A 23,611-nucleotide genomic window follows, 5' to 3' on the forward strand; every position below is an offset into this window, starting at 1 on the left:
TACATTATTAATAGCTTTTATTAGTGTACTAATGAACACTTTTATGTTATAACAAAATACGGTTTTTATGTGCAATCGTCTAGCGGTAACAAAAGTTATCGTGATATTATAAACGGACCTTAATATATTTTTTTTCTTTAAATAAATGTCAAAAGTAAAAAGTAAATACATTTCGTACTGTGAAAATTGGAATGTGTATAACTACACAAAATAATTCTTTAGAGACAATTTAGGAATGTAAACCATTATTTGGAGACGACATTTTTACGATTTCCAAGGAGTTTAGTAAAAAATATATATATTTTTAAATATATTTCATTTTTTAAATTAATTAGTTTGTGTCCATTTTTGACTTAAGCGACTGATAATATTCTGAGAGCACTTTCCAAGCGCTCGGCGCCATGAAACCCTTGGGCGGTTCCTTACCGGCTCGGGCCAGACCTAGAAAATAAAAATTTATAACACAACAATTTAACAAACAATTATAAACAGATCTAAGTTACGACAGGGCCAATGCATGGATCTCGAGTTCTTTCTCAGCTCAATACAAATCCGGAAATGTATCATTGTTTAAAAGTTGCTGTTATTGATAACTAAATTAAATTATAAAGGTAAGTTAGTCATAAAAGTTAAGCATTTTATAGGTTAGTTACTCAACATTATAAAATTTATCAAAAAATCAATCAATCACAAAACTTATATTCTTATTATATAAATGACATGGTTGGCTTCATTCTAATGCTAAACAGCAGTACTTTATATTATTGTGGATTAAAGGGACACCACACAGTAAAAAAAACATCTAAAAAAAATTTTAGTTAAGATTTACCCCGCATTCTAGTTCCGGAAATGAAGTCGAAGTCTTCTTTACGAGTCGGGTCAAAGAAAGCCATTTTACCCACTGATGCGTCATAAGCTGCTACGCGGAACGGAATAATCTAAAAACCAAAATAAAATAATATACTTTTTAAAATAAAACAACAGCGTTTCGACTTGGATCCTTCTATTATTATTTTGCCCCTTCTTTCGATCGACTAATAATCGTAATACAGTCCAGTCATTAAAGACAAATCGAGTCCTCATTGCTCGCTTACTGAGGATCGTAGGTTTAGGGTATATCCTTAGGGTTGTAGCTTGCTACATGCCAAATTTCAGCAAATTCCATTCAGTGGACTCAGAGCATACAAATAGTTTATAATGACAAATTCGGCTCAGAGGTGAGCCGGATCGCACCTCGAGGTCGGCGAGGCCGGGCGCGACGGCGAGCAGCATGGCGCCGTGGCGCGCGTCGAACAGGTCGCCGGGCGCCGCGGGGTGCGGCACGCCGGCCGGGTCGCGCCCCACGATGTAGTGGTTGGCGCCCGCGTTCATGCGGCACTTGGCGTGCCACTGCACCTGCGCACGCACGCTATGCGTCACTACGATCCCAGCGCCGGACTCAGAGGGACCGGAGCGACTGCCCTGGGGCCTCCACGGGAGAGAGGTCGCCACAATAGATTCCGAACAATTTTAATGTAGTATATGTTTAGATATCTAGACATAGTCAAATTAATATACTATTATTAAGTAATGTTTTGAAAGTAACTGATGGAAGGAGTTAATATACTACTGACAAATTTTTTGCAATAAGCTCTAAGCTGTGCACGGATATAAGCTTTAGTAAAGTAATAGAATTATTTCTGAATTGGATGACATAACTGTTAAACGAAGGAAATTATTTAAATTAGCAATGGCATCACCAAAAATATAAAACCTTTTGAGAAATACTACTTTACCAATAAATAATTTACAAATAATTTAATATAATACCTCAGTGGGTCCAGCATACATCATAGGCGAGGGGAAAATGGCAAGAACCGTAGACTTCGAATCCAGAACGCCTTCGTTCAGAACGGCTTTGTGTTGGTTAATTCTCACTTCCAGCGGAACGTCGTCGTCTTTTGTCCAGCCTCCTTTATTTTACAAGAAAATCAAATTAATCATAATATAATGTTCCGAGGTTCTGGGTTCAAACCCAAGGCCGGTAGAAAGTTATTGGGTTTTTCTATAGCAAAATTCTCAGTAACAATTCGGCGTCTGGAAGTGTAGTGACTTGCGTGTCTCGGAAACAAGTAAAGCCGTTGGTGTCCTGCACCTGAACTCTTTCCGGTCATCTTGGATTTGCCGTCTCTTCCGATTATGAGAGTGAGTGAAAGAATAAAGAGTATACCTGTGTTTGCGCACACACTTGTGCAATATAATCTGACCTTGATAGTTGACTTTGAGGTTTTAGTAGGCTTTAGATTGGACGCCGTGGCCAAAATCGCAATACGACATCACATAAAAGCGTAAATACAATGCCCAATTAAATTTATAATTAGCGTCGAAGTATTTTACGATGTGTATAAAAATAAAGCTTACCCAGAGGGTGTAACAAGAGGACGGGGTTCTTGAATCCTCTCTCGAGCAGCTGCCGGCGCGTGTCCTGCATCAACAGCGCGTGGCCGTTGTGGATTGGATTACGAAGCTGGCGAAAAAATTCATAATTAACTTTGTATAATTGACATACATAGACGATATACATTCGAATTCTCAACTTTTTTCCCGTGTATTTTTTGGATGTTATATATTGTACAACGGTAGTTCTAAGCTATCAAACGACATTATTTCTAGGTGGTAGGGACCGATGCTAGTCTGTGCAGGTGCACTCATCCGCTAAACAGCAATACTTAGTCTTATTGAGTTCCAAATCGAAACGTGAAATAGTGTAACTAAAAAGACAAGGGGCAAACCCCAGCTCACTTCCCAAGTCATTTATATTTGCATCTATTTGATTTTACACAGTCACAATTTAGTGTTACGATTACCGATTCCCAGAAGTGTATATTTGTTTGTACATTTGGTAGACCAAAAACTTTAAGAAGCGTTAACCTTGAATAACTTTTAAAACGGCTTGACTTATTGAAAAATCATATTAGATCTTTTTTTAGAGATCGTTAAGTTTCCTATAATAATATGATTTGATTTCTACGAAACACTATTTTAAAAGAACACAATAAGTTCCAAATTTAAAAAAAAACAACAGTTGTTTAAATGAGAAGAGGCACCTCTTAACATTAGGAGCAAAGTCAAAGTTAAATTTATAAATCGATATCACGATGAAGTTAAGTATCAGATTTGTCATACGATTTTTAGATAAATTATGACTCGTATGATGATAATAATTATTAATCAATAATCTGAATTTTTATAAATTAGATCTAAATTATAAAAAGAGAAAAACAAAATCAAGAAATTATTTATCATTATTTTTCTTTGCGATTGTTTGATTTTATTTGATTGTTTGTGTTGTTTTTCGATCTGCTGTAAGTAATATTGTAAGATACCTGCAGAAATCTGCATCAATGTAATTTATTTGATCGTGCTATTAGTGCAGGCGCAAGGGATCAAGTATGGTGGCGATGTAAGGAATTATTGATGATGAATTTTTACGGCACCAATTTCTATGTGCGGCGGTGAAGACTTACCATTGGGTGGTCATTTAGCTGTTCAAGGCGAAGAAGCTAATGGGACCATAGATTTATAAAAAATTGATTTAACGGTGTTGTATAAAAATATATCTGTATTTTATAAAAAAATATCTTACTTGGAAAGCAAATACGGCGTCCGCGTTCAACTCTTTGAACTTTTGTCTGAGCTCGTTAGGCGTGAGACGGTACGAGTCCAAGCCGTCGTCCCAACGAATACGTTCGAACACCTCCAAGTTACCGCCTACGAGCCAGTCACCTGATTCCTCGATCATCTGAAAAATACAATTTGTGTTTTTTGGAACTTTTTTTTTTAATTCAACCAATTACAAGGTCATGTCAGTCAGAGAAAGAGATAGAAATAGAATAAGTAGAATTGTTCAACGTGTCCGCCCCAAAGACGGATTTAACTCAATTCGAAATGAAGAAACATGTAGTTAAACATATTAAAATGATTGCATATAAATTTCGTCTACGTCTACTTCTAATAATCATAGATTAATCACGCTCTCGACCAATGAAGTCGTGTCGATTTGTTGTCAATTTGTGATGAAATGTCGTTCATTCGGCCGAGCCCCGACCTTGATGTAGGGGTGCCCGGGGTGGTAGATGCCGAACTGTCGCGCGCAGCGCTCGGGCTTGCGGTGCGGGTAGAACTCGGGCGCGCGCAGGACGGCGACGGCGCGGCCCGCGTGCACGAGCGCCACGGCCGCCGCGCCCGCCAGCCGCTCCTTGTCCGCCGTCTGCAGCGGCAGCACCACCGGCACCGACTGGTTCACGAGCGACGAGTCGCCCAGCGTCAGGCAGTTGGAGTGGAGGGCCTAGAGTCGGAAGGGAAACTGATACTACCCGGTATGGTACTGCGGGGTGAGCGGCCAAACTCCAGCTTTGTTTGTGCACCAAGAATTTACAACTATTTTTTGTTTGTAAGGAGCCGAGATGAGATGTGTTGAATAATTCCTCCCGTGCTCGGCGATGAAGAAAAACATCTGAAGGAAAACTTTATATACACGTACAAAGTTTACCTTCAGATGTTTTTCTTCAATTTCAATGAAATTCTCTCACATTTGTATCCCCCAACCCGCATTGGAGCAGAGAGGAGGAGAATAAGCTGAAAACCTTCTTCTCAAAGGCAAGGAGGCCTTAGCCGAGCAGAGGTATGGACCACTATCAGTTTGAAATTCAGATATTAGGATTGCTAACGATAAATATTAATAAACAAAAACACTCACTTGTAAATATTCAATTTCTCGCATAAAACCTTTGAGCGGATAGGCCCAGCCCTCGGATAGCACCTGAAATAAACAATGGACATTAATAACAATATTATGTTACTTTTCTACGTTTAATACAGTAATATACCATAAGTTTTTATTAAACAAGACACGACCAAAGACGTCAGAGAGATACGATTAGGTTTTTGTTGCCTGCAGCATTTTAATTAATCAAATGCAAATTATAAAATACACAAGAAATAAACGACCCGATTCTCGAAGTGAATTCATTATTATAATTACTTTTGCCATAATGTAAAACATTTACGTTAATCTATTGTACAAAAAATTAATTGCTTTTCATTAAAATTACCGGTAATTTAATTAAGATTATTTTATAAATAATATTATTGTATAATTATCTTCTGAAATAAGTTAAGAAATGTAAAAAAAGCTATTTTTTCTTTTTCTCATTTTCATTTTATTTTAGTAGGCAGACTAGATAATCGTCCACCACGATGATGATGAGCAGACAATGATACTGCAAGAAATTTTAAACTTTCCTTGCATCATCCTTAGGAAATAAGCTATTCCTGTGCCAATACTAAGTCAGCAATACTAAATAGCACTGTTAGGCGAGTAGACGCACACGTGATAAGCGGGCGTCTATATATGTCTAGAAGTTCCTGCACGGAGCCCTACCATCGTATAAAATAAGCATAGAGCATTTTTATGATATGACAATAATGTGACTTTATCGTATCTAATAAATTTGTTCAACTCACTTGAACCCACTGCAAATCAAGCTTCGTGATCTCAATCTGAGGGATCCTCGCCGCCTCTTCTATGGCGCTGCTCAATCTGTTCCCGTATATAAACAGTTCTTCGACACCGGCACCGTCGACTTCGTAACGAGGTATTATGCCCTGTGAATAAAAAATTATATAACAGAACGTTCTTAATTTGTTTTACAAAATGTATTTTAAATGAAGCCCTTTGATTGGTCGAAATGGCGCCGTATAACTTACCACGTGAGTTTGATTGGATGTTACACCTAAATAGTTGGACGGATATATTTTATGGAAGTAGTTTTGACTAAATTTTAATTTACATCTAATGAATGGGGTTAACTTCTAGTACAGAAATACATACATATTAACAAGTTTAATGTATCGACCACTAGACCTCTGCTATATTTAGACTAGGTCGGTTTCTATATATAGCATTACACATATAAAGGGAGCGATATGTTAATCGTAAATATGACCATTTAATAACATGACAGCTAATATATTAGCATAACTTAATACTGCATAAGAATTTCTTAGTTCTACTGACATCGAAATTTTTATGAAACAATAATTTGTAGTTTTCTTTTTTGTAAAGTCTTTGTTAAAAATAATCATTTACTTGGTGGTAGGGCTTTGTGAAAGCCCGTCTAGGTAGGTACCACCCACTCATCAGATATTCTACCGCCAAATAACAGTACTCTGTATTGTTGTGTTTCGGTTAGAAGGATGAGTGAGCCAGTGTAATCACAGGCACAAGGGACGCAACTCCAAGGTTGGTGGCGCATAGGTGGTGTAAGGAATGGTTAATATTTCTTACAGCGCCTTTGTCTATGGGCGGTGGTGACCACTTAGCATCAGGTGGCCCATATGGTCGCCCGCCAACCAATGCCAAAATAATAATAATAATAATCACATTAATTTTAAATATATTGTTATTTTAAGTTTATTTAAAACTGTAGAGTAACGGAATGAACTAATTCTCACCTGTGATTCAAGAAGACGGACAACTTCCATTGTAGATTCTTCGACTGATCGTCCAACTGTTTGGATGACCAGCTCTGGGGCTTCAGGCCGTTCATAGTCTTGAGTGATACCAGTGAAACCCTGAAGACATAATTAAGTATTGTATCACTCATAATAAATATTTTATTATTATTATTATTGACAAAGTCAGTTTCGTTCGCTATAAATATTATTGTAGGAACTGTAGTATTACTGAAACATATCGAGAAAGACGATAAATTTCATAAGTAAAACAGGTTTGGTAATATTCCAATATAATAAACATACACGGTTTAACATTTAAAATTAACCTAAAATTTACTTTGAAACTTAGTTGATAATCGCTATTAGCCCCCCCCCCCCCCTAATCCACTTTCTCTGACGACCTAAAAGTGGTAGTATCAAATAGATTTCATTAGCAAGGGCCTTTAATTCATGTCATCGGATCACTGTTCATTATTTTTTTAATTTCATATTTTTAAGCGTACGCAGTAATTTTACGGAATATGGCATTCATTTCAAGTGAAAACATCTTGGAGGTTTTTTTATGTGTATTTGTTTAGCTTTAAACGTTAGGAAGAAAGGAATCAAGAACAACAACAATCAAGTTAAGTCTTCACCGACTAAATTTCAATTATTATTATAATGTAAATTTATTTTTAATGAGATTTTTCTTCCTATTAACCTAACATAAAGGATTCTATCATTCTTCTTTAATAATAAGGTAAATAATTACTTTACAGGCAATGAATACGCATCTTAAAATATCGCATACGTATATACAATATCTCGCGTAGAACTTTCGCGTAGTTCGTTCGTGTAGTTGTTTTCATATTATACTAAAAAGAGTTACATACGCCCGATTATTTTCAATAAATTCAATTTTCAGAATCAGTTAAAAACCTAGGCAGAAAGTGTGACGTCTAATTTCAATGGAGCAATATAAAATTAAACTCTGAACCAATTAAATTACATGTATAAAATGTTCTTTTATAAATGTAATTTGATTACCTACCTTAATTTGTCCTTCACGGGCCTTCTTATAGAGACCCTTAGTGTCTCTCTGCTCGCAAATTTCCAATGGCGTGTCAATAAACACTTCGAAGAACGGAAGATCGGAATCGGTGTGAGTTCTGCGGGCCACTTCTCTGTCCTGTTACGAATGATTTACAAAATTATCAAAATTATGACAGACTGTAAGCATACGAGTACTACTTTTGTAACTTCCTGGGTAAGTATACATTATCATCCGTGTAGCTATGATTTTATATTCAAGTTTTTATTTTTATACCTTGTTATACGGTAATTAGGACAGTGCACTTATAAACTATAAGGGATTACCCTTCATCAAACCACGTAATAGTTTTTTTAAGGAGTTATTTATAGCGAACGGTTTTCGTATATTTCCCTATACTTGTGATACAAGATAAGTCAATGGAAAGTATCCTATGGGTTCTGATTCCTTTTGTGAATATATGGGAAATACAACAAAAAAGGCTATATATTTTGATTGCTTAAAGAGAACATGATGTCTTTTGGGTTATTTTTATTATAAAAAAAAATCTTTATTTAAAATGAATCACGCTATACTTGCCTGTTAAAGGTAACTTAATAACTGTAATGAATCGTAATAATAAACCGTTTTGAGATCAACTGTGAACTGTTACACAAATGTTAAATATAATTCCTCAAACTTAATATTCTGTATATAACAATTAAATTGTATAAAGAAAATATTTATATTTTTTGGAAGACCGTGAGAATAAAGTCGCTCTTTATTACTTTTATGAACACTTATCATTATAATTAGCCATTGTAAGATAACCTTCCATGAAAATTGTATCACATCATTTTAAACAAAAGTTGGATTGTCCACTTTAATCGACCAATAATTAGATCTAAACATTCATAAAAATTCTCAAGTATTATGACGTATAAAACAAGTTATAAATGCTTTAAAATCTGATAAAAAAATATAGGAAGTCGTGAGGAGATTATTTAGCTATCAGCGATATAGAATCGTTATAATCTGATAAGTTACTTTAGTTTGGTATAATACATTTTTATAAAAAATAAAATATAACATAATAACGATCAATGTACCTCCCGGGTCACGTTACTGCATTCACAATTATACTAGCGACCCGCCCCGGCTTCGCACGGAAGCAATGCTGATACTATAGAATGTCTTACAACGTTCACAGTTTTTTCAGTCGTTAGACAAAACAAACCGCTATGTCAAATAATCAGTGTTTTCTACTATATTGTGCATATATTATACATATAAACCTTCCTCTTGATTCAATCTATCTGTTATAGATAGATAGATAGGTAGATAATGATCAAAGCATACACAGAGACAGACAGCGGAAAGCGGCTATTTTTTATACTATGTAATGATTCTTGCAATGAACATTTTTTTTTAACCGACTTCAAAAAAGGAGGAATTTCTATGTTCGGCTCGGTGTGTATGTACACTTTTATATTTACTTTTATATATGTTCAGCAATTTAGACATGAATAGTAAATCGATTTTAAAAATATATATATTTTTTATTTGAAACGTTATACATTTTTTGTTACCAAATCATTACTTTTATATATGACTAAATAAGATATTCAATTTTAGGGAATAATTAAAATAAATGTGCGGTCGCTTAACCTGTGGAGATTAAATGAACAAAATATGTATATATTAGTATATGCCAAAGGCGATCAAGAAATTACTTTGCTAATATTGCACCTGCCTAACTGCTTTCATAAAAAGAGAAAAATTCTCTAGAATCACATACAAACTGTTTCAAAACAAAATCTGTCACTTATCAAATTTCTCATATAGATCTCCAGATTGTATAATCTCGGCACAAACATTTTATCAGAATCCAGCGCCAAATCGTGCCTGTTACGCTAATGTGTGGCACATACGCTGACCTTAGAGTAATAAAGATACTACCCATACGGAGGGTATGTCACTCAGGCGCTAGATTTTCTACTCGGCGCAAAGGCAATATTTTGAATTATTGATTTCCGGTGTGAGGGGTGACTGAGCCTGTCCACTCGTAATTGAAAAGTCACGATTACTGGTTACTTTTATAGACAGATGAGAAACTGTATGCAAATATTGACTACAGCATGTATTTTTTTTAATGGAAGCCATGCGTACATTTTGTCCACCTACTATAAACTCATCATTACCACCCAAATATGTTCAATGTCTAAGAGAAATATAATCTATTCGCATCATCTTCAATGCACCATCAACCATTGAAAGTAAAATATTGTGTTTGTTATGCGTGTAACACTACTTCATAACACCCTTCAAACCGCACTATAGTATATTGAAGTATATTGCTGTTTGGCGGCAACGAAAGTGAGATGGGTTGATGATGATATCCAACCAACAGATTGCAGCTACAACGATCATTTGGGGGACATTATATGATACCATAATGCACGCAAGCACAAATCCAATCTCTATTCCAGCCATCATAATCAAACGGGGGAATTCCCACACGACCGCAAAGAGGCGCAGGAACAATGGCTCTAAATATTTTCCAAGGGATGGAAACATGTCTATGTAACACTGTACATAGAAACTTCGGGTTGCAACTGTAAACTACTTTTTGACTATAAAAACTCGATATTTATTCCTTTTTTTATTATACGGAACTCAGTTCCAAAGGATCTTAAAGAGCTTTTAACTACGACAAGTAACAAGACAGTCTGTTGGCACCTAATAAAATTCCCGGTTATAATCATTGTACCTAGCAATAATAATTACGCTCATTTAGTTCGAAACTAAAACAACTATGAATAACACAATCCGATGATATTTTGATGCAGAATAACTTATACCGGTATATACCGGTTTTATCAATGGACGATACCAGTTACTGTAGTCACTCTAAACTAGAATATTAACTTACTTCTGCAAATGGGGAAACAAAACTGCACAAGCAGACGACTCCGCTGTCGGCGAAAAGTTTCGCCACTTCGGCCACCCGCCTGATGTTCTCCTCTCTGTCTTCCTTGGTGAAGCCAAGGTTCTTATTAAGACCAGTGCGAATGTTGTCGCCATCGAGGCCGTACGCTGGTATACCTGGAGAAAGAATTCCCATATGATTTTTTTGTGTGTGACTATCTCCTCAAGCCACGTTTGTTTTACGAACCTTGCTGTATTGAATCGGAAAATGTAATAACAATAATGTAATAACATTACGCTTATCATGATCTTAACTAAATAAAGAAACGACTCCAAAAGGAAGAATACATTAAAAAAAATAAATAGGTAGTTACAATTATCCACAATCGTTCAACTATAATCCGAACAAACGAACTCGAACTGAGAATGCAAACGGCCTAGAATACAAGTAGGCACAAGTTAATTAATGCTGTAAACACACACAACAACCATTCATTCCGACGTATGCGCTAAAAATAGACGACATTATTATTATGTAATACAACAATTGTTATTAATTAAGTATAAATACGCACGTGTAAAGGAAATCTTAGCTTAAGTACGTTCACCTATTGCAAATCATGTTTATGAATAAACTGCATGCACGACAGTCGAGTGAATCGACGATGTATGATTTCGATATTTTATTCATTATTAAAGAGCATTTGTGTAATTATGTAATCAAATCATTTATCAAATTAGTAAATTAATATTATATTAATTATATAGTTAATTAGTAGTTCCGAGCATTTTGCGAACAAATTGTTCTAAAAGATACTATACCAAAACTTTGTATTAGAGAATTTAAAATCACTCAAATAGCTAAGACATCATCATCCGTATAGTAAAATCTGTAGGTGCATCAAATTTTACCTTTGCAATTTGGATCAATCCTTATAGAGTTATGAGTTTTAAAAATCACATAAAAAAGGGGAGGAGTAAGCTGTATAAGTATTTCCTTTTTTACTTTAGGAAGTGTCAGCCCGTCTGGGTAGGTACACTTATTACATTTTCTACCACCAAAGAGCAATAATTAATATTGTTATGTTTCCGTTCCAGAAACATGTGTCGACATACATGGGATATATTTTCTATAGTTATGAACAGACTTCATATAACTCCAGGACTTTTCTTTATATAAATTAATATCCCGTACGTGTGTATGTAATTAAACTCCATTTTGATAAAACAATGTGAGTATTTGAGTTGTACCTTACGGTTTATATTGTACCCGATAAACGGCGCTACGATCGTTAATAAAATTCTTATTTACCCGGACGAAGTCGGGATAGACGGCTAGAATTCTGTTTGAATAGTTGTGTTACAAGTTACGAGTAAGTACGATCCTACAAAACACATTTTCACATTCATATCCGGAATTCTATAAACTTTCTTATATGACAACAAATCATCTGTCTTATTTGTATCTCGCTCTTGCATGATCATTTTTAGCATGGCAACACTTTTGTTATTCGAAATTCTTATTGTAAATTTCATATTTCAATAACAATGAAAAAGTACTCAATGCTAATAGCGTAAGCCGATTTTTGTCCCAGTGATTATGGGCCGATGGCTACACATAAAAAATCGGTTGTGGTCTTATTTTGAAGAGCTCCAGCCTCCAGCCACATGTACAGAAAAATAAAAATGATTCTTGATTGCAATTAACTAAATTTACATGACTATGAAAAGAAAACAAATGATAAACGTGTAAACCTACTCCGACATACGTTATTTGTTTTGTGTTTTAATTTAAAAAAAAATTAATAATAACTGACTGTTAGGCTGCGGACAAGGTGAACTAGACGTTGCAATGTCTAGAGTCCGTTCTGAAAACTCACTCAGGATACAAATTGACAACAACTCGCAGCATGCTGTCATTGATGGAGAAGGACCATTCGACAGAAACATTGTCGCGCGCAAAATATTACAATAAGTACAATGCTTACAGTTCATTGCATTGACCTTTTATCAAACAGATCATCATGTTTCAAATAACAATGTTTAAATTTTAAACTGTGAAAGTTTATTTTAAACAAAATTAAAGTAAATTGTTATCGATAAATTCCAAATATAACTGAACTACTGTATAAGTACTATTTGCCTTTAAAAAGGTTTAATCATTTTGACGCCAAATTTAGATGAGTGACTTGCAGTTTACAAAGAAATTCAAAACAAAATCTGTTACAGATTTCGAAATTTCTAAAAAATCTATTGAATAAACGCGAAGTTTTGCGGGCGACCCACTAATATATAATAAATAAATAAACCATACCATGCTTATATATAAGATACAGAAATATATTAACAAGAATTCCAAAATAAAATATTAAAAAGATTTATTACAAATTATACCATGGCTAATCATTTTCTATCACGAGTATATTCCAATGTATTTTTATAAACGTTATGAAAACGTCTTAAATTTATAAATTTACAATCTAATCTCTTGTATATTAGGTATGTACAAATATTGAAGACAGAATGTTTATAATACCGGTTTATAGTAAATTTATGATTTAAACTTTCGCAACTTTCACAGAAGTTCAAGTGACGGAATAAGTTTCCATATACAACTTAAAATTGCTTGCGGTTATTAGTCCCCTAATTGTTTTTATTTTAAAAATCCGATAGCTTCATTTGACATGTATGAATAAAACAATTTAACATACATAAGAATAATTATAAAAAGAAAGACATTTACTCCCCATTAAAAAACAAAAGTTTAAATCACTGAACATCTTCTTTGGGAGACAAACAATGAAAGAAACCTGGTTACGATTCTGGATGAGGTCCAAAATGAAAGTATAAGAAGTAGTTCTTTCAAGTGAAAAAAAAACTCTTAAATTATTTTTTACCTTTGGAGACAAGATACGCTTCAAGTGCGAAAGCTATACTAGTTTTGCCGGCGCCACTGAGTCCGGTAAACCAAACGGTACTTCCCCGAAACGCTCGACTACCCAGAGCTCTGCTTCTTTTAGCTCTGGACACTTGGTGCTTCTGCTCGACCACATTTGTTGCTACTTGCGCACACTGAAACAAATATAATCAAGTTATACCTAGAAAATAATAATAAGTATAATCAGAAATTGATATTTGTTACTAACAATATTACTCGAACAAGGTCGGCAGCACTAGTGCTTATATTAGGGTCACTATATTAAGAACGTTTTCTAGCTCTAGTAGGCAGTAATTGCAACGTGTAAGCCTTAAAACCCAACACCTCTAATTTACATCAACACAGTAAATTAAACGTTGACATAATCTGATAAAGTTGATGTAATTAACCAGATTCCTTTTGTGGCAAACGGTAGAGTCAACACGTATAACAAGAATCAAGTTAAATTTACTTAATTAAACGAAATATATACATATATATATAAACGAAATATATATATAAACGTTATGTATATATAAATCTTAGTACGTGGGTGTGTGTAACTGAACGTCTCCTAATCGCTTGGACCGATTTAGATGTGTATTTAAGTAGATCCCTCGATATATAAGATTAGACCCTATATGTAGCGATCGGTAAGTAAATAAAATTCTTATTTTACCCGAAGTAGGGACGGACAGATAATTAAACTATATAGTGTGAAACGTACGCGCTGCGTGTATTTTTATAAGTTTTATTGTTTTTTAAGGTCAAATTTTCCAAGCTGGATTCGAACCAATTCCCCTTATCTCACGGAGTTGAAATTTCACATATTGATTCAGTTCCGACAACGACGCATTTTTATGGTAAACATCACCTGATTCTACATCTAGGGTTGGCTCGGACGTAGTATCTCTTAAACGATCAACAAATCAACAGAAAAAAAAAGTTGTATACATATCAAAGGATGTTTTGCTAATTTATTAACCATATTAGTGACCATTCACAACGGAAATTAATACAGGAGATATAGTGCCTAAGTGTGTGCAAAAACACATATGCATTCTATTTCATCACTCTCGTAATCCGATGGAACAGCATTTGGCAATTTGTCACAATAGATAAAATTCAGGCACGGGCCAAACAACATTAAGTGATTTCCGAGGGACAGGACTGCTACTGCTAGCTTCTAAACTTTCGGCAACTCCAAAACATTTTATTGGCCCGACACGGGTTTAAATCTAGAACCATGAGTTGAAGCCTTATGAGCTATCCGCTATATGGCAATCATTTCAATACGTGGTATCTTATCAGTGCCTCTATTAAGATATTTTAATAAGCAAGCGAGAATAGAAGGTAGAATGATCTCATTAACATTACAATTCTTATCACTATCATAATAGCAAACTGCTATACTAATATAATTAAGCAACAAAATTAAATTTTTAGTAACGCATTTGTCACTATCTATTTCCCTACCACCTTCGACTTCCTCTACAAAGGCATTTCAAGGCAATAAATAATAGATCACAAACCATTTGAACGCGGAAAATTGTTTACAGTTCATTAAATCGGAGGTTACTTGCAACAATAGACACGTAATTCATTTTTATTTTAAAAATTAAAAAGAAAACAATAATTGGTGAATGTATTTAAAATAAGAACAACCAGAAGTAACGGTCAATGTGACCTTCAAAAAGGTCGAGTTTAAAATTACATCTATTACGGTTTACGACTCTAAAACTGTATAAAACGAGTTCCTGTTCCTTATATATGTGCATCATAACATAATTAGTATTAGTAATAAAAAAGTTAAAATTAATTGTAACAGTGGTGACTGTTATGAGGTAATAAAATACGACAGGTATATTTACAATGCGCGATACTTTTTCATTATTTTTTTTTTCATACATATTAATGGTTTACTTTAATGTAATTATAGACCTAGATACATTAAATTATATTGCTAATAATTCGAACAAAGAATTAAACGATTGTAAATAATTATTACGTCTATTATTCACTATAAAACGCAAGCAATTTGCACGTATTTTGTAGGTAACTTAATGTTATTTATGTATGCACATTGAAATATTTAATAATTTATTTAACGACATCGTGTTTTAGATATAATACGTAATATCCATAAGTGTGTAATACAAAAAAGATAAAATTAATGATTAAAAAATCCCGAGATTGTATTAATCTACATCAAAATAAACATAATGTACAAACAAAAAACTATTCGGCTTCGTGTATTGAACAGTATTTCCCAGAGAATGGGTTGCGACACACACAATAGGCTATTTTACTGGTTTTTAAAATGCATTTTATATTATTAAGTACAGATTAAGGAACCCAGTAAAAGTTGTTTATTTTGAAAAATAAACTTAAAGCCTGGTCAAGTTAGACCAAAAAATAGAGGTAATTTTACCAAATTAGCTTAGAGCTAAAAATTCAACTTATTTATTATATTTATTAATAAAATCGACCCCACAAGTGCAAAAAGATTTTTTCAAATTCAAAAATCGTAATCATGGCTTCTTTGGGTTTTCCAGCCAAACAGTAAGTTTTATCGTAAAAATAGTTCAGACAATAATTGTAGATAATGTGATTATCTATAAAATTTGACTTTATACTTTTTCTCATAAAAGTCCCCGTGTTTGAGATATAACAAAAGCAAGGGAGAACGATACTTTTCACATTTATTTTATAACGGTGTATCGAACATTCGTACCAATTTTTAAATCTGTGTATTTTAATAACTTCGAATCTCTATTTTGACCAGGCTATTATAAAACTAATTGTTATAAATATTATATATTATTTATCACAATATTACAATAATTATAAAAAAATATCTTATAGGTAACTTACAATGAATGCTAAATCTGCTAAGATATATCATCGAAGTCGGAATCGCATGAAAGGCGGAGAAAGTGAGCACTTTACGTAAACAAAGCCACATAACTAGTAGTAACGTTGGATACTGCAGTTATCGCATGCGTGCAAGTATATACTTGCAAATAAGTATAAATATATATACAAAATATGGTGCTCTCTTTTATACACAATAATTGTAGCCCGTACAGAAGAAAGAGAAAACTATATTTGTAACAAATTTTATTAATAACACGGCCCTATTGTAGGATGAGTGTTCGAATTTATTAAATCGAATGACAAAAACAATATAATTATTATAAAACCTTTATGCATTCTTTCGTTATTGATATTCTACGTAACTTTCGTTTTCATTAGATTTATATATAAATACACTAATATTACAAAGTTCTATTTTTTTGTCTGATCCATGCAATAACTACTAATACCAACGAAACTTTTGTCTTATAACGCAGAAACGGGATGTAAAAAGACTTTGTCGTATGTTAATATGATGCGTATATTTATTTACAAATATCGTTTCACACAAAAGACAAGATTATTTATATAAATATGTGTACTTTACGGCAGACGACAGTATGATTATAATTTCCTTATGTTTTTTATTATATTAATCGATTGAGTTATCGAGAAAAAGAATTACACGGTCGGAGAGAAGATCATTGGCCAATAACAACAACTAATTAATAAAAATATGGTGATTGTCTTAATTTTTATTTATCATGGGAAATCTAAACAACCTGAATTATAGAAAAATATGTCGCGAAATGTTAAAATTATTTGTTAAGTACATATATAAAACAAATCACAATTTTAAACCTTATTAAAATAAATTCCATACTGTATTTTTTTTTTGTAAATATCGGCTTAGTTATTTCAGAATCTTACAAAAGGTTTGCTTACTTTCAGTACAATTGAGTGCGGACGGAGATCGTTACGTAAAGTATATCTTTAATTTAAAAATATCTCAAGTTAAAACCTTGAATAAACGAGTATTCGTGCGAAGACAGGCCAGAACTGCTATTGTGTAAAACCACAATTGTATTCGAAATCACTTTCAATCGAACTCTCATCTAAATTGAAAAATATTTGGTATTCTGTAACAGTATGTCATATTACGAGAGTGTTAGACGACCAAATAAAGCATAAACCTACATTGTTTAAAAAAGTCAATGACGTCACTTCTATTGTAAAATATGTTATATACCTATGTAAATTCTTTATAGTTTAAAATAATTTACAACGCAATATCAGAATTTTATTATTACGCAAATTTTATTAAAATTATAAATATATAAATATTTTTAAAAAAAGTACGTTATCAATGTCAACCTATATACTTTTTTATAATATATATTAATGTCAAGCTGTAAAATTAAATTACTTTTCGATTACGCCGAGCTCACAGCTTACCAGCATAGCAAAATAGGTAAAATTAGAGGAACAACATCCGATACAAGAAAATCGAATCGTGACGATGATGGAACAAATGTTTGGAAACTCGCAACATAGTGGAGGAAATAAATGGGCAGAATTATAGATAAAAAATATATTTACTTTTTATTCGATACTTTTATATAGTTTCCGGTAGCGTCATTATTAATATATACACATTAAACACCATTCTAACATTGTATTATAAAATTATTATCAGATATATTTTTATATGAAAAATATATTTTTTTTACTTTGGATTTAAAAAATATATTTATTAAGAAAGTATTTAATACAAATATTAGGTTACGTATGTGGTTATCGCAGCTGCTATTTATAGATAAACGTATATTTCTACCTATTATCTAATACTTAATTTATTGTATATTATTTACGTAATCAATTCTTACATTAAGTACGCTAATATTAAAATTGTATTATCAGATATAAGTTCATACTAAATGATAATTCAAATGGGGTCCATTGAACTTGTGGCTCGCACCACCCTCAAGATACGAGTATTATCAGTGGCGAGACAAGGTTGAATACAATCGTCAACAATTCTTATAAAAGTAAAAATATAAACTTTTATTAGAATCCCTAGAATCTTCTGGAATGTACAAATGCATGGGACACTTACTTTAGGCTTTGAATCCAGAACTGGGGCAATAATTTCTCTAATTTGATTTTTTAAATGTCTTTCATGCTACACACCTCCAAACGATCATTCTGAGTAACACATATGAAATCATTGACAAAATATATTTTTATATTTACTCCGGATGGCCATCCTTTCGCGGCGGTCCCCGATTGGACTATTAAAGCTCCCCTTATGTTTTGCTGAATAAATTAATATCTCAGGTACCAATCGATATATCACAATAGACTCAAATCATGTAAGCTTCTACAAACAATGTATAATTAAAGAGCTAGCATAATGTATTAAAGAAAATTATTTGCCTCATTTATATATTTACTTAATTTTACTCTTTATTTAGAAATGGAATGCGTATCTTTATATATTTATTATGTTCTTTGATTCCTTTGTCTCGCTTAAAGATGCAAACCTTCGATTTCATCATAATTCAGAAGATGTTGTATGGCATTTAATTTAATAAGAGTTGTCTGATGATTTGTAATTAAGTTTTGTAGGGTTTGTAATGAAGTGAATAGAGAGCAAAAAGATAACATTGTTTAAGCTGGATAAATCATAAGAGAAGCATCAAATTAATGCATTTCTAATTCTACGTAGTTTACTTGCTTACTTTACGTTTAATTCTACGCTTATCTCTTTTATATTTCTTCGAGTCACACTTACGCGTAAAATTTTAAAAATATATTAACGATATATCAGATTTCTTTTCCATATTATCATTTATTATCAGTTATATATAACGTATATTAATCAAAATAAGAAATTTAATATTAATATTTTCTGTAAACAAAAATTGTCAATTTGTGGTTAGGGCCTATAATTTTAGATACATATATATTACAACATATTTTAAGACACAGCATCAAAATAAAGTCACTAGGATATAAAACAACGGTACCTACTGGTGAATAAATCGCTTGAATGAATAGGAAGTCATTGTATAATATTTGTTTATAACTCCGTCAATGTTGCCATGATGAAGTCGGGAGTCGGGACAATAATGATGGGTAGCTATGGGCTTTGGACCACAATTCGTACATATACGAGCTAACGCCTGGCCATTTATTAGGAATGTAAAAATTACCAATCTGTTAGATTTCTTTTATTTACATCTACATATATCTATGACATATAAAACATTATGTTATATTAAAACTAGTTAGCAAAAATGAAAGTATTGGATGATGCCGTTTAATGACCGGACACTATTCTCGAGGAAATATAAACAAGTGAAAGTAGAATCTTTTTTTATTGTGTACAATTTATTTCTTTTTTTTTCCTAATTAAGTATTCTATTAGTATGTTATTACTAATACTTTATTAAATAGTTTTAAATTTAAAGTTTATAAATAAAATATAACTAACCGTTCTGATTATTGGATTACCCCATTGTCCAATTTTATACTTTTCAAAGGTTTCCGCGATTTTCTTATTTCGTATTTCCAGACTCATTTTTAAAATTAGAAACGAGCGCTATTTGCCGCTTTATTTTTCCCGCCAAACAGAAATACGTTCGGAAATTGAACCGGTTATGAGAACACGACAGCACGCGTGCTGCTTCACAAAGCACTAACACCAATGATCGTATTTCCCTTATAGCTGTAGCGTTGTTGACTTCGAATGTAATTCAATTTAATTGATAAAATGCGCTCAACTGTAATAACAAACAGGTACGTGCCAACCGTTTTCATTTAAGACTGTCAGCGATACCTTGATTAAGTATTATTGTTTAAAAATCTTGTTTTTTTTTCAATTGTATAGCTAACAAATAGGCCACCTGATGAACACCTCCGATATACACCTTGGCTCTATATAAAATATTAACCATTCCTAAGTTCCTCACATCATCAATGCGCCGATAATCATGGGAACTAGAATATTTTTTCCCTTCTGCGTGTGATGACACTTACTTAACTTTTAACCCGGAAACCACCATAATAATAACAACGGACGAGCGAGTGGTCCGAGCCAGAAGGGTCGAAGGGTTGCACTAAGATCTAAATACCTACAAAGTGTGAATGCGATCAATTTAAAACATTGTTTTAAAAATTGCAAGATTATGTTAAGTGTTGTGAGATTAGCTCTGTTATTTAACTCACTGTAATAATTTAATTTCATATATGTTTTAAATAAGATATACAATTATATATTTATTTAAAGATTTATTTTCAAGGACAAATTCGTATGGCGCACTTGTATTAACATACGCCATGGCCAGAACACCTGCCGATATAGTGGATCAACATTCATTTTTATATATGTCGCCGCGAATATTATTTAGCTGATAAGGTTAATTTATATATAATATTTATATATAATATTATACTCTTAAAAATTATTGTAAATGTTAAAATTATGTGTGGGTAAAATATGCCCAGTATTGATTTTATAAAAATTGATTAATCGTGTAATTACTATTAATTACTTTTAATTATTTTCATTTAAAATTATTAATTGTTTTATAAAAAGAATTGTCAAAACCATTTTCTAATACAGTGATTTTACAACATCTGTTTGTTTAATAATGAAGTGTTTTTGTAGTTGATGTCCGCCTCTGGTGGGGCGGGCGATTTAATAAAAGAGGGTTGATTCAAGTACAGGGGGCTCTTTGTTACCGACTTCGGAAGAGAAAACATTGTAAGTAAAATCTATGTTGGGTAAATAAGAAAAAGCTGTGTTGATTAAATAAAACTAACTATTTTGAACTATTGCTTGTTTTTGTTCATACTCACCTTTTTATTTTTAAATCAAATAAATGCCGTCGATATCTTAAAGTTGCTTTTCAGTATAAACATAAAATTATTATAACTATAGCAGAGCCGATGATCAGAACAAGGTCAGCGGTTCAAAGAAAAAATTTAAAAAACAACTAGTTTTTGAACCAATAAGGTTTGGAAAATGTTGCTCTTTCTAATAAAAGCTTTGAGGTGATCGTTTTATTTGTAAGGTAATTTATCCATTTAAGAATCACCTTTAAGCCATTCCAATTAAAAAAGGAATAAAGAAATCAATGTCATATTTATATATTACATGCAAATTGATTATTCAAGATTTCAACCAATGATATCACATCTATTCATCGTTAAAATTCATGATTTTGTTTAACTGCTCTTGTATCTAGACACATAATATTTATAAAATGATTTCTTCTCTGTTCAAATTCAAGCTATATTTAAAATTGTTTTTGAGGATGCTCCTCCAATATCTTTTCTTTTTATTAACTAATAAAAGATAGATATATTTTTAATTGAACATAAAATGGGCTATTTCAAACTTCATCGTTGGCCTTTATGTAAGTAGTTACCACTCATGACACTTTCTACCTCTAAGCAATACTAAGTATTATGTTCCAGTTTGAAATGTGAGTAAGTCAACACAATAAAACACAATTGACATAACTGAACTAAGTTCTGAATATTTGTGGAGCATTTACAATAATACCTACTTACCATAAGGTGACTTATTTACCAATATGCCTACTTATTTAAAAAAAAAGTTTATATAAAAAATACATAGTTGAAATAATAGTAACATTATTTAGCTAGTGTCATTAATTTGAATAAACTATCACACAAGAACATGTCAGGGTTATTTAAATGTTTAACTTCAATGATAACTGGTTTTCCTACAAAATATTATACCAATTAGATTGTACTACGTAGTTCTAGTAAACTGGAAAAGAAATTAAATAATAAATTGACAAAGGAAAATATTAGAAAAAGATAGTGACAATAAAAAACCTTATAAATTTTTAAATAGAATGTAGTAGCGATTAAAATTTCTATAAATTTTATTAGTTTAGGTCAATGTTATTATTTGTTTAAATAGTAAGTTAACCTCTTAAGGATTGACTTTCTTATATCCTCACACATTGAAGGTAATTTCTGTACCAAATGACGAGTTTAAAACACACATATTCAAAATTGAATGTATCAAGAAATACATATCAATTTACAAAAACTAATTTCACATCATGTCAACCATAAAAAAGCAATTAGAAATTTCTAAAAATGGTAAAAGTTTGTCTGAAGCAGTAAACTATGCCTGCAAAAACAAGAACAGCATAAATAATATTGATGAAAAAATTTTATTAATCAAATTGGAAAAATACCAGAACAGATGCTGGGAGCAGCATTAAGCTAGCCATATTACCTAAGACTAATCAGTCACTTTAGAATTAGTATGGTTTTTAGTTTTTCTAATTTCTATCTGAATACAAAATTTCAATATCAAGATATCAAATATCGAGATAAAAATTTACTGGTTTATATTAAAATATATTCTAGATAAAAAAAGAATTGTCACCTTAGATATTTCTAAAAAGAAATATTTAAAAAAAGCAATATCATTTTTATCATTTTATATGTGAAGTGTGGAATGATACACAGCTAAACATAAAAATACAAGTAGGTACCTACTTCTCTATTGTTTTAAAATATAAGATTTAATTTAATAGAGAACAAATTAGGATTAAAGTGATAATTTATATAATACATGGGTTTTATTTAATTTCGTAAAAGCATATTATAAGCCATCTGTAACACTTTGTTATCTTATATTTAACTGTCGCAGTTAATTCATGCTGAATATCATTCTGTATAATACGTAATTAAATAGTATTATTATTAATGTATACGGTTGAAATATTATAAAAGTATAATACAACTAATTTTATTCAAATTTTACTTACTGCTTTAAGCTTTTTTCTGGGTCTAGAAGGTCCGTCCATGGTTAAGGCAGGCAACGATATAAGATACGTCACGTCAACTAATGACCCAGTTATTTACTGCACTACAATAAATGATACAACAAGTGTGTTATGAAGTCCTACGACAATTGATGTAGATATTTGCTCTTTACATTATATTATTAGATATAATCTTATCAGAACAAAATAAATTTGAAATTATTTCATTTGAGATTTGTTATGACATTGACATTTGTGATAACCGATAACAATAAAAAGAAAGAATGTAAAAGCAATAAGGCTAAGAAATGGGTTGAAAGTACATATCTTTATAATTCTAGTTTTTTTATGGCATATTCTATTTAAAATTTAAATGAATAACCGCTCAATTTTTATGTATTATATAATTATATTATACTTATTTTATGAATTTATAAAAACATGTAGAGCAAAAATATTTATTATTTCCAAATTCAATTGTAATCACATTTATTTGATGTTATATATTTTACCCAGGACAGATTTGATATCTTGTCTAAAATCTAAACGAACCTAAAGCTACTCAGGTGTCCGTTTGAAAAGAAA

General features: G+C 32.0%; 1 protein-coding gene across 2 annotated transcripts; it reads right to left on the reverse strand.

The window, feature by feature from the left end:
- Positions 1-49: 49 nt before the first annotated feature.
- Positions 50-23,307, reverse strand: LOC113396424 (bifunctional 3'-phosphoadenosine 5'-phosphosulfate synthase). Of its 2 annotated transcripts, none has more exons than XM_026634354.2 (14): positions 23,030-23,307; positions 13,333-13,507; positions 10,440-10,612; positions 7,529-7,666; positions 6,496-6,615; positions 5,506-5,646; positions 4,739-4,801; positions 4,088-4,327; positions 3,626-3,781; positions 2,401-2,506; positions 1,810-1,952; positions 1,234-1,395; positions 830-938; positions 50-441 (listed from the first exon to the last, which is right to left on the reverse strand). In XM_026634354.2, the coding sequence occupies exons 1-14, from the start codon at positions 23,066-23,068 to the stop codon at positions 332-334; spliced, it is 1,875 nt and encodes a 624-aa protein (XP_026490139.1). In that variant the 5' UTR covers positions 23,069-23,307; the 3' UTR covers positions 50-331. The 2 variants fall into 2 exon arrangements, with proteins under 2 accessions (XP_026490139.1, XP_026490138.1); XM_026634353.2 differs by lacking the exon at positions 23,030-23,307 and adding an exon at positions 19,705-19,938.
- Between the last annotated feature and the right edge of the window lie 304 nt (positions 23,308-23,611).

The sequence above is a fragment of the Vanessa tameamea genome, chromosome 6 (genome assembly GCF_037043105.1).
Source record: "Vanessa tameamea isolate UH-Manoa-2023 chromosome 6, ilVanTame1 primary haplotype, whole genome shotgun sequence".
In the NCBI taxonomy this organism is placed as follows: Eukaryota; Metazoa; Arthropoda; class Insecta; order Lepidoptera; family Nymphalidae; genus Vanessa; species Vanessa tameamea.

Excerpts from the sequence above, each read along its gene's own strand:
- LOC113396424 (XM_026634353.2), bottom strand. The coding sequence starts at position 19,791 with ATGAGTCTGGAAATACGAAATAAGAAAATCGCGGAAACCTTTGAAAAG. Across the intron at positions 4,328-4,738 it reads GAGAAATTGAATATTTACAA|GCCCTCCACTCCAACTGCCT; the intron begins GTGAGTGTTTTT and ends TTCCGACTCTAG. Across the intron at positions 1,396-1,809 it reads TGTATGCTGGACCCACTGAG|GTGCAGTGGCACGCCAAGTG; the intron begins GTATTATATTAA and ends GTGCGTGCGCAG.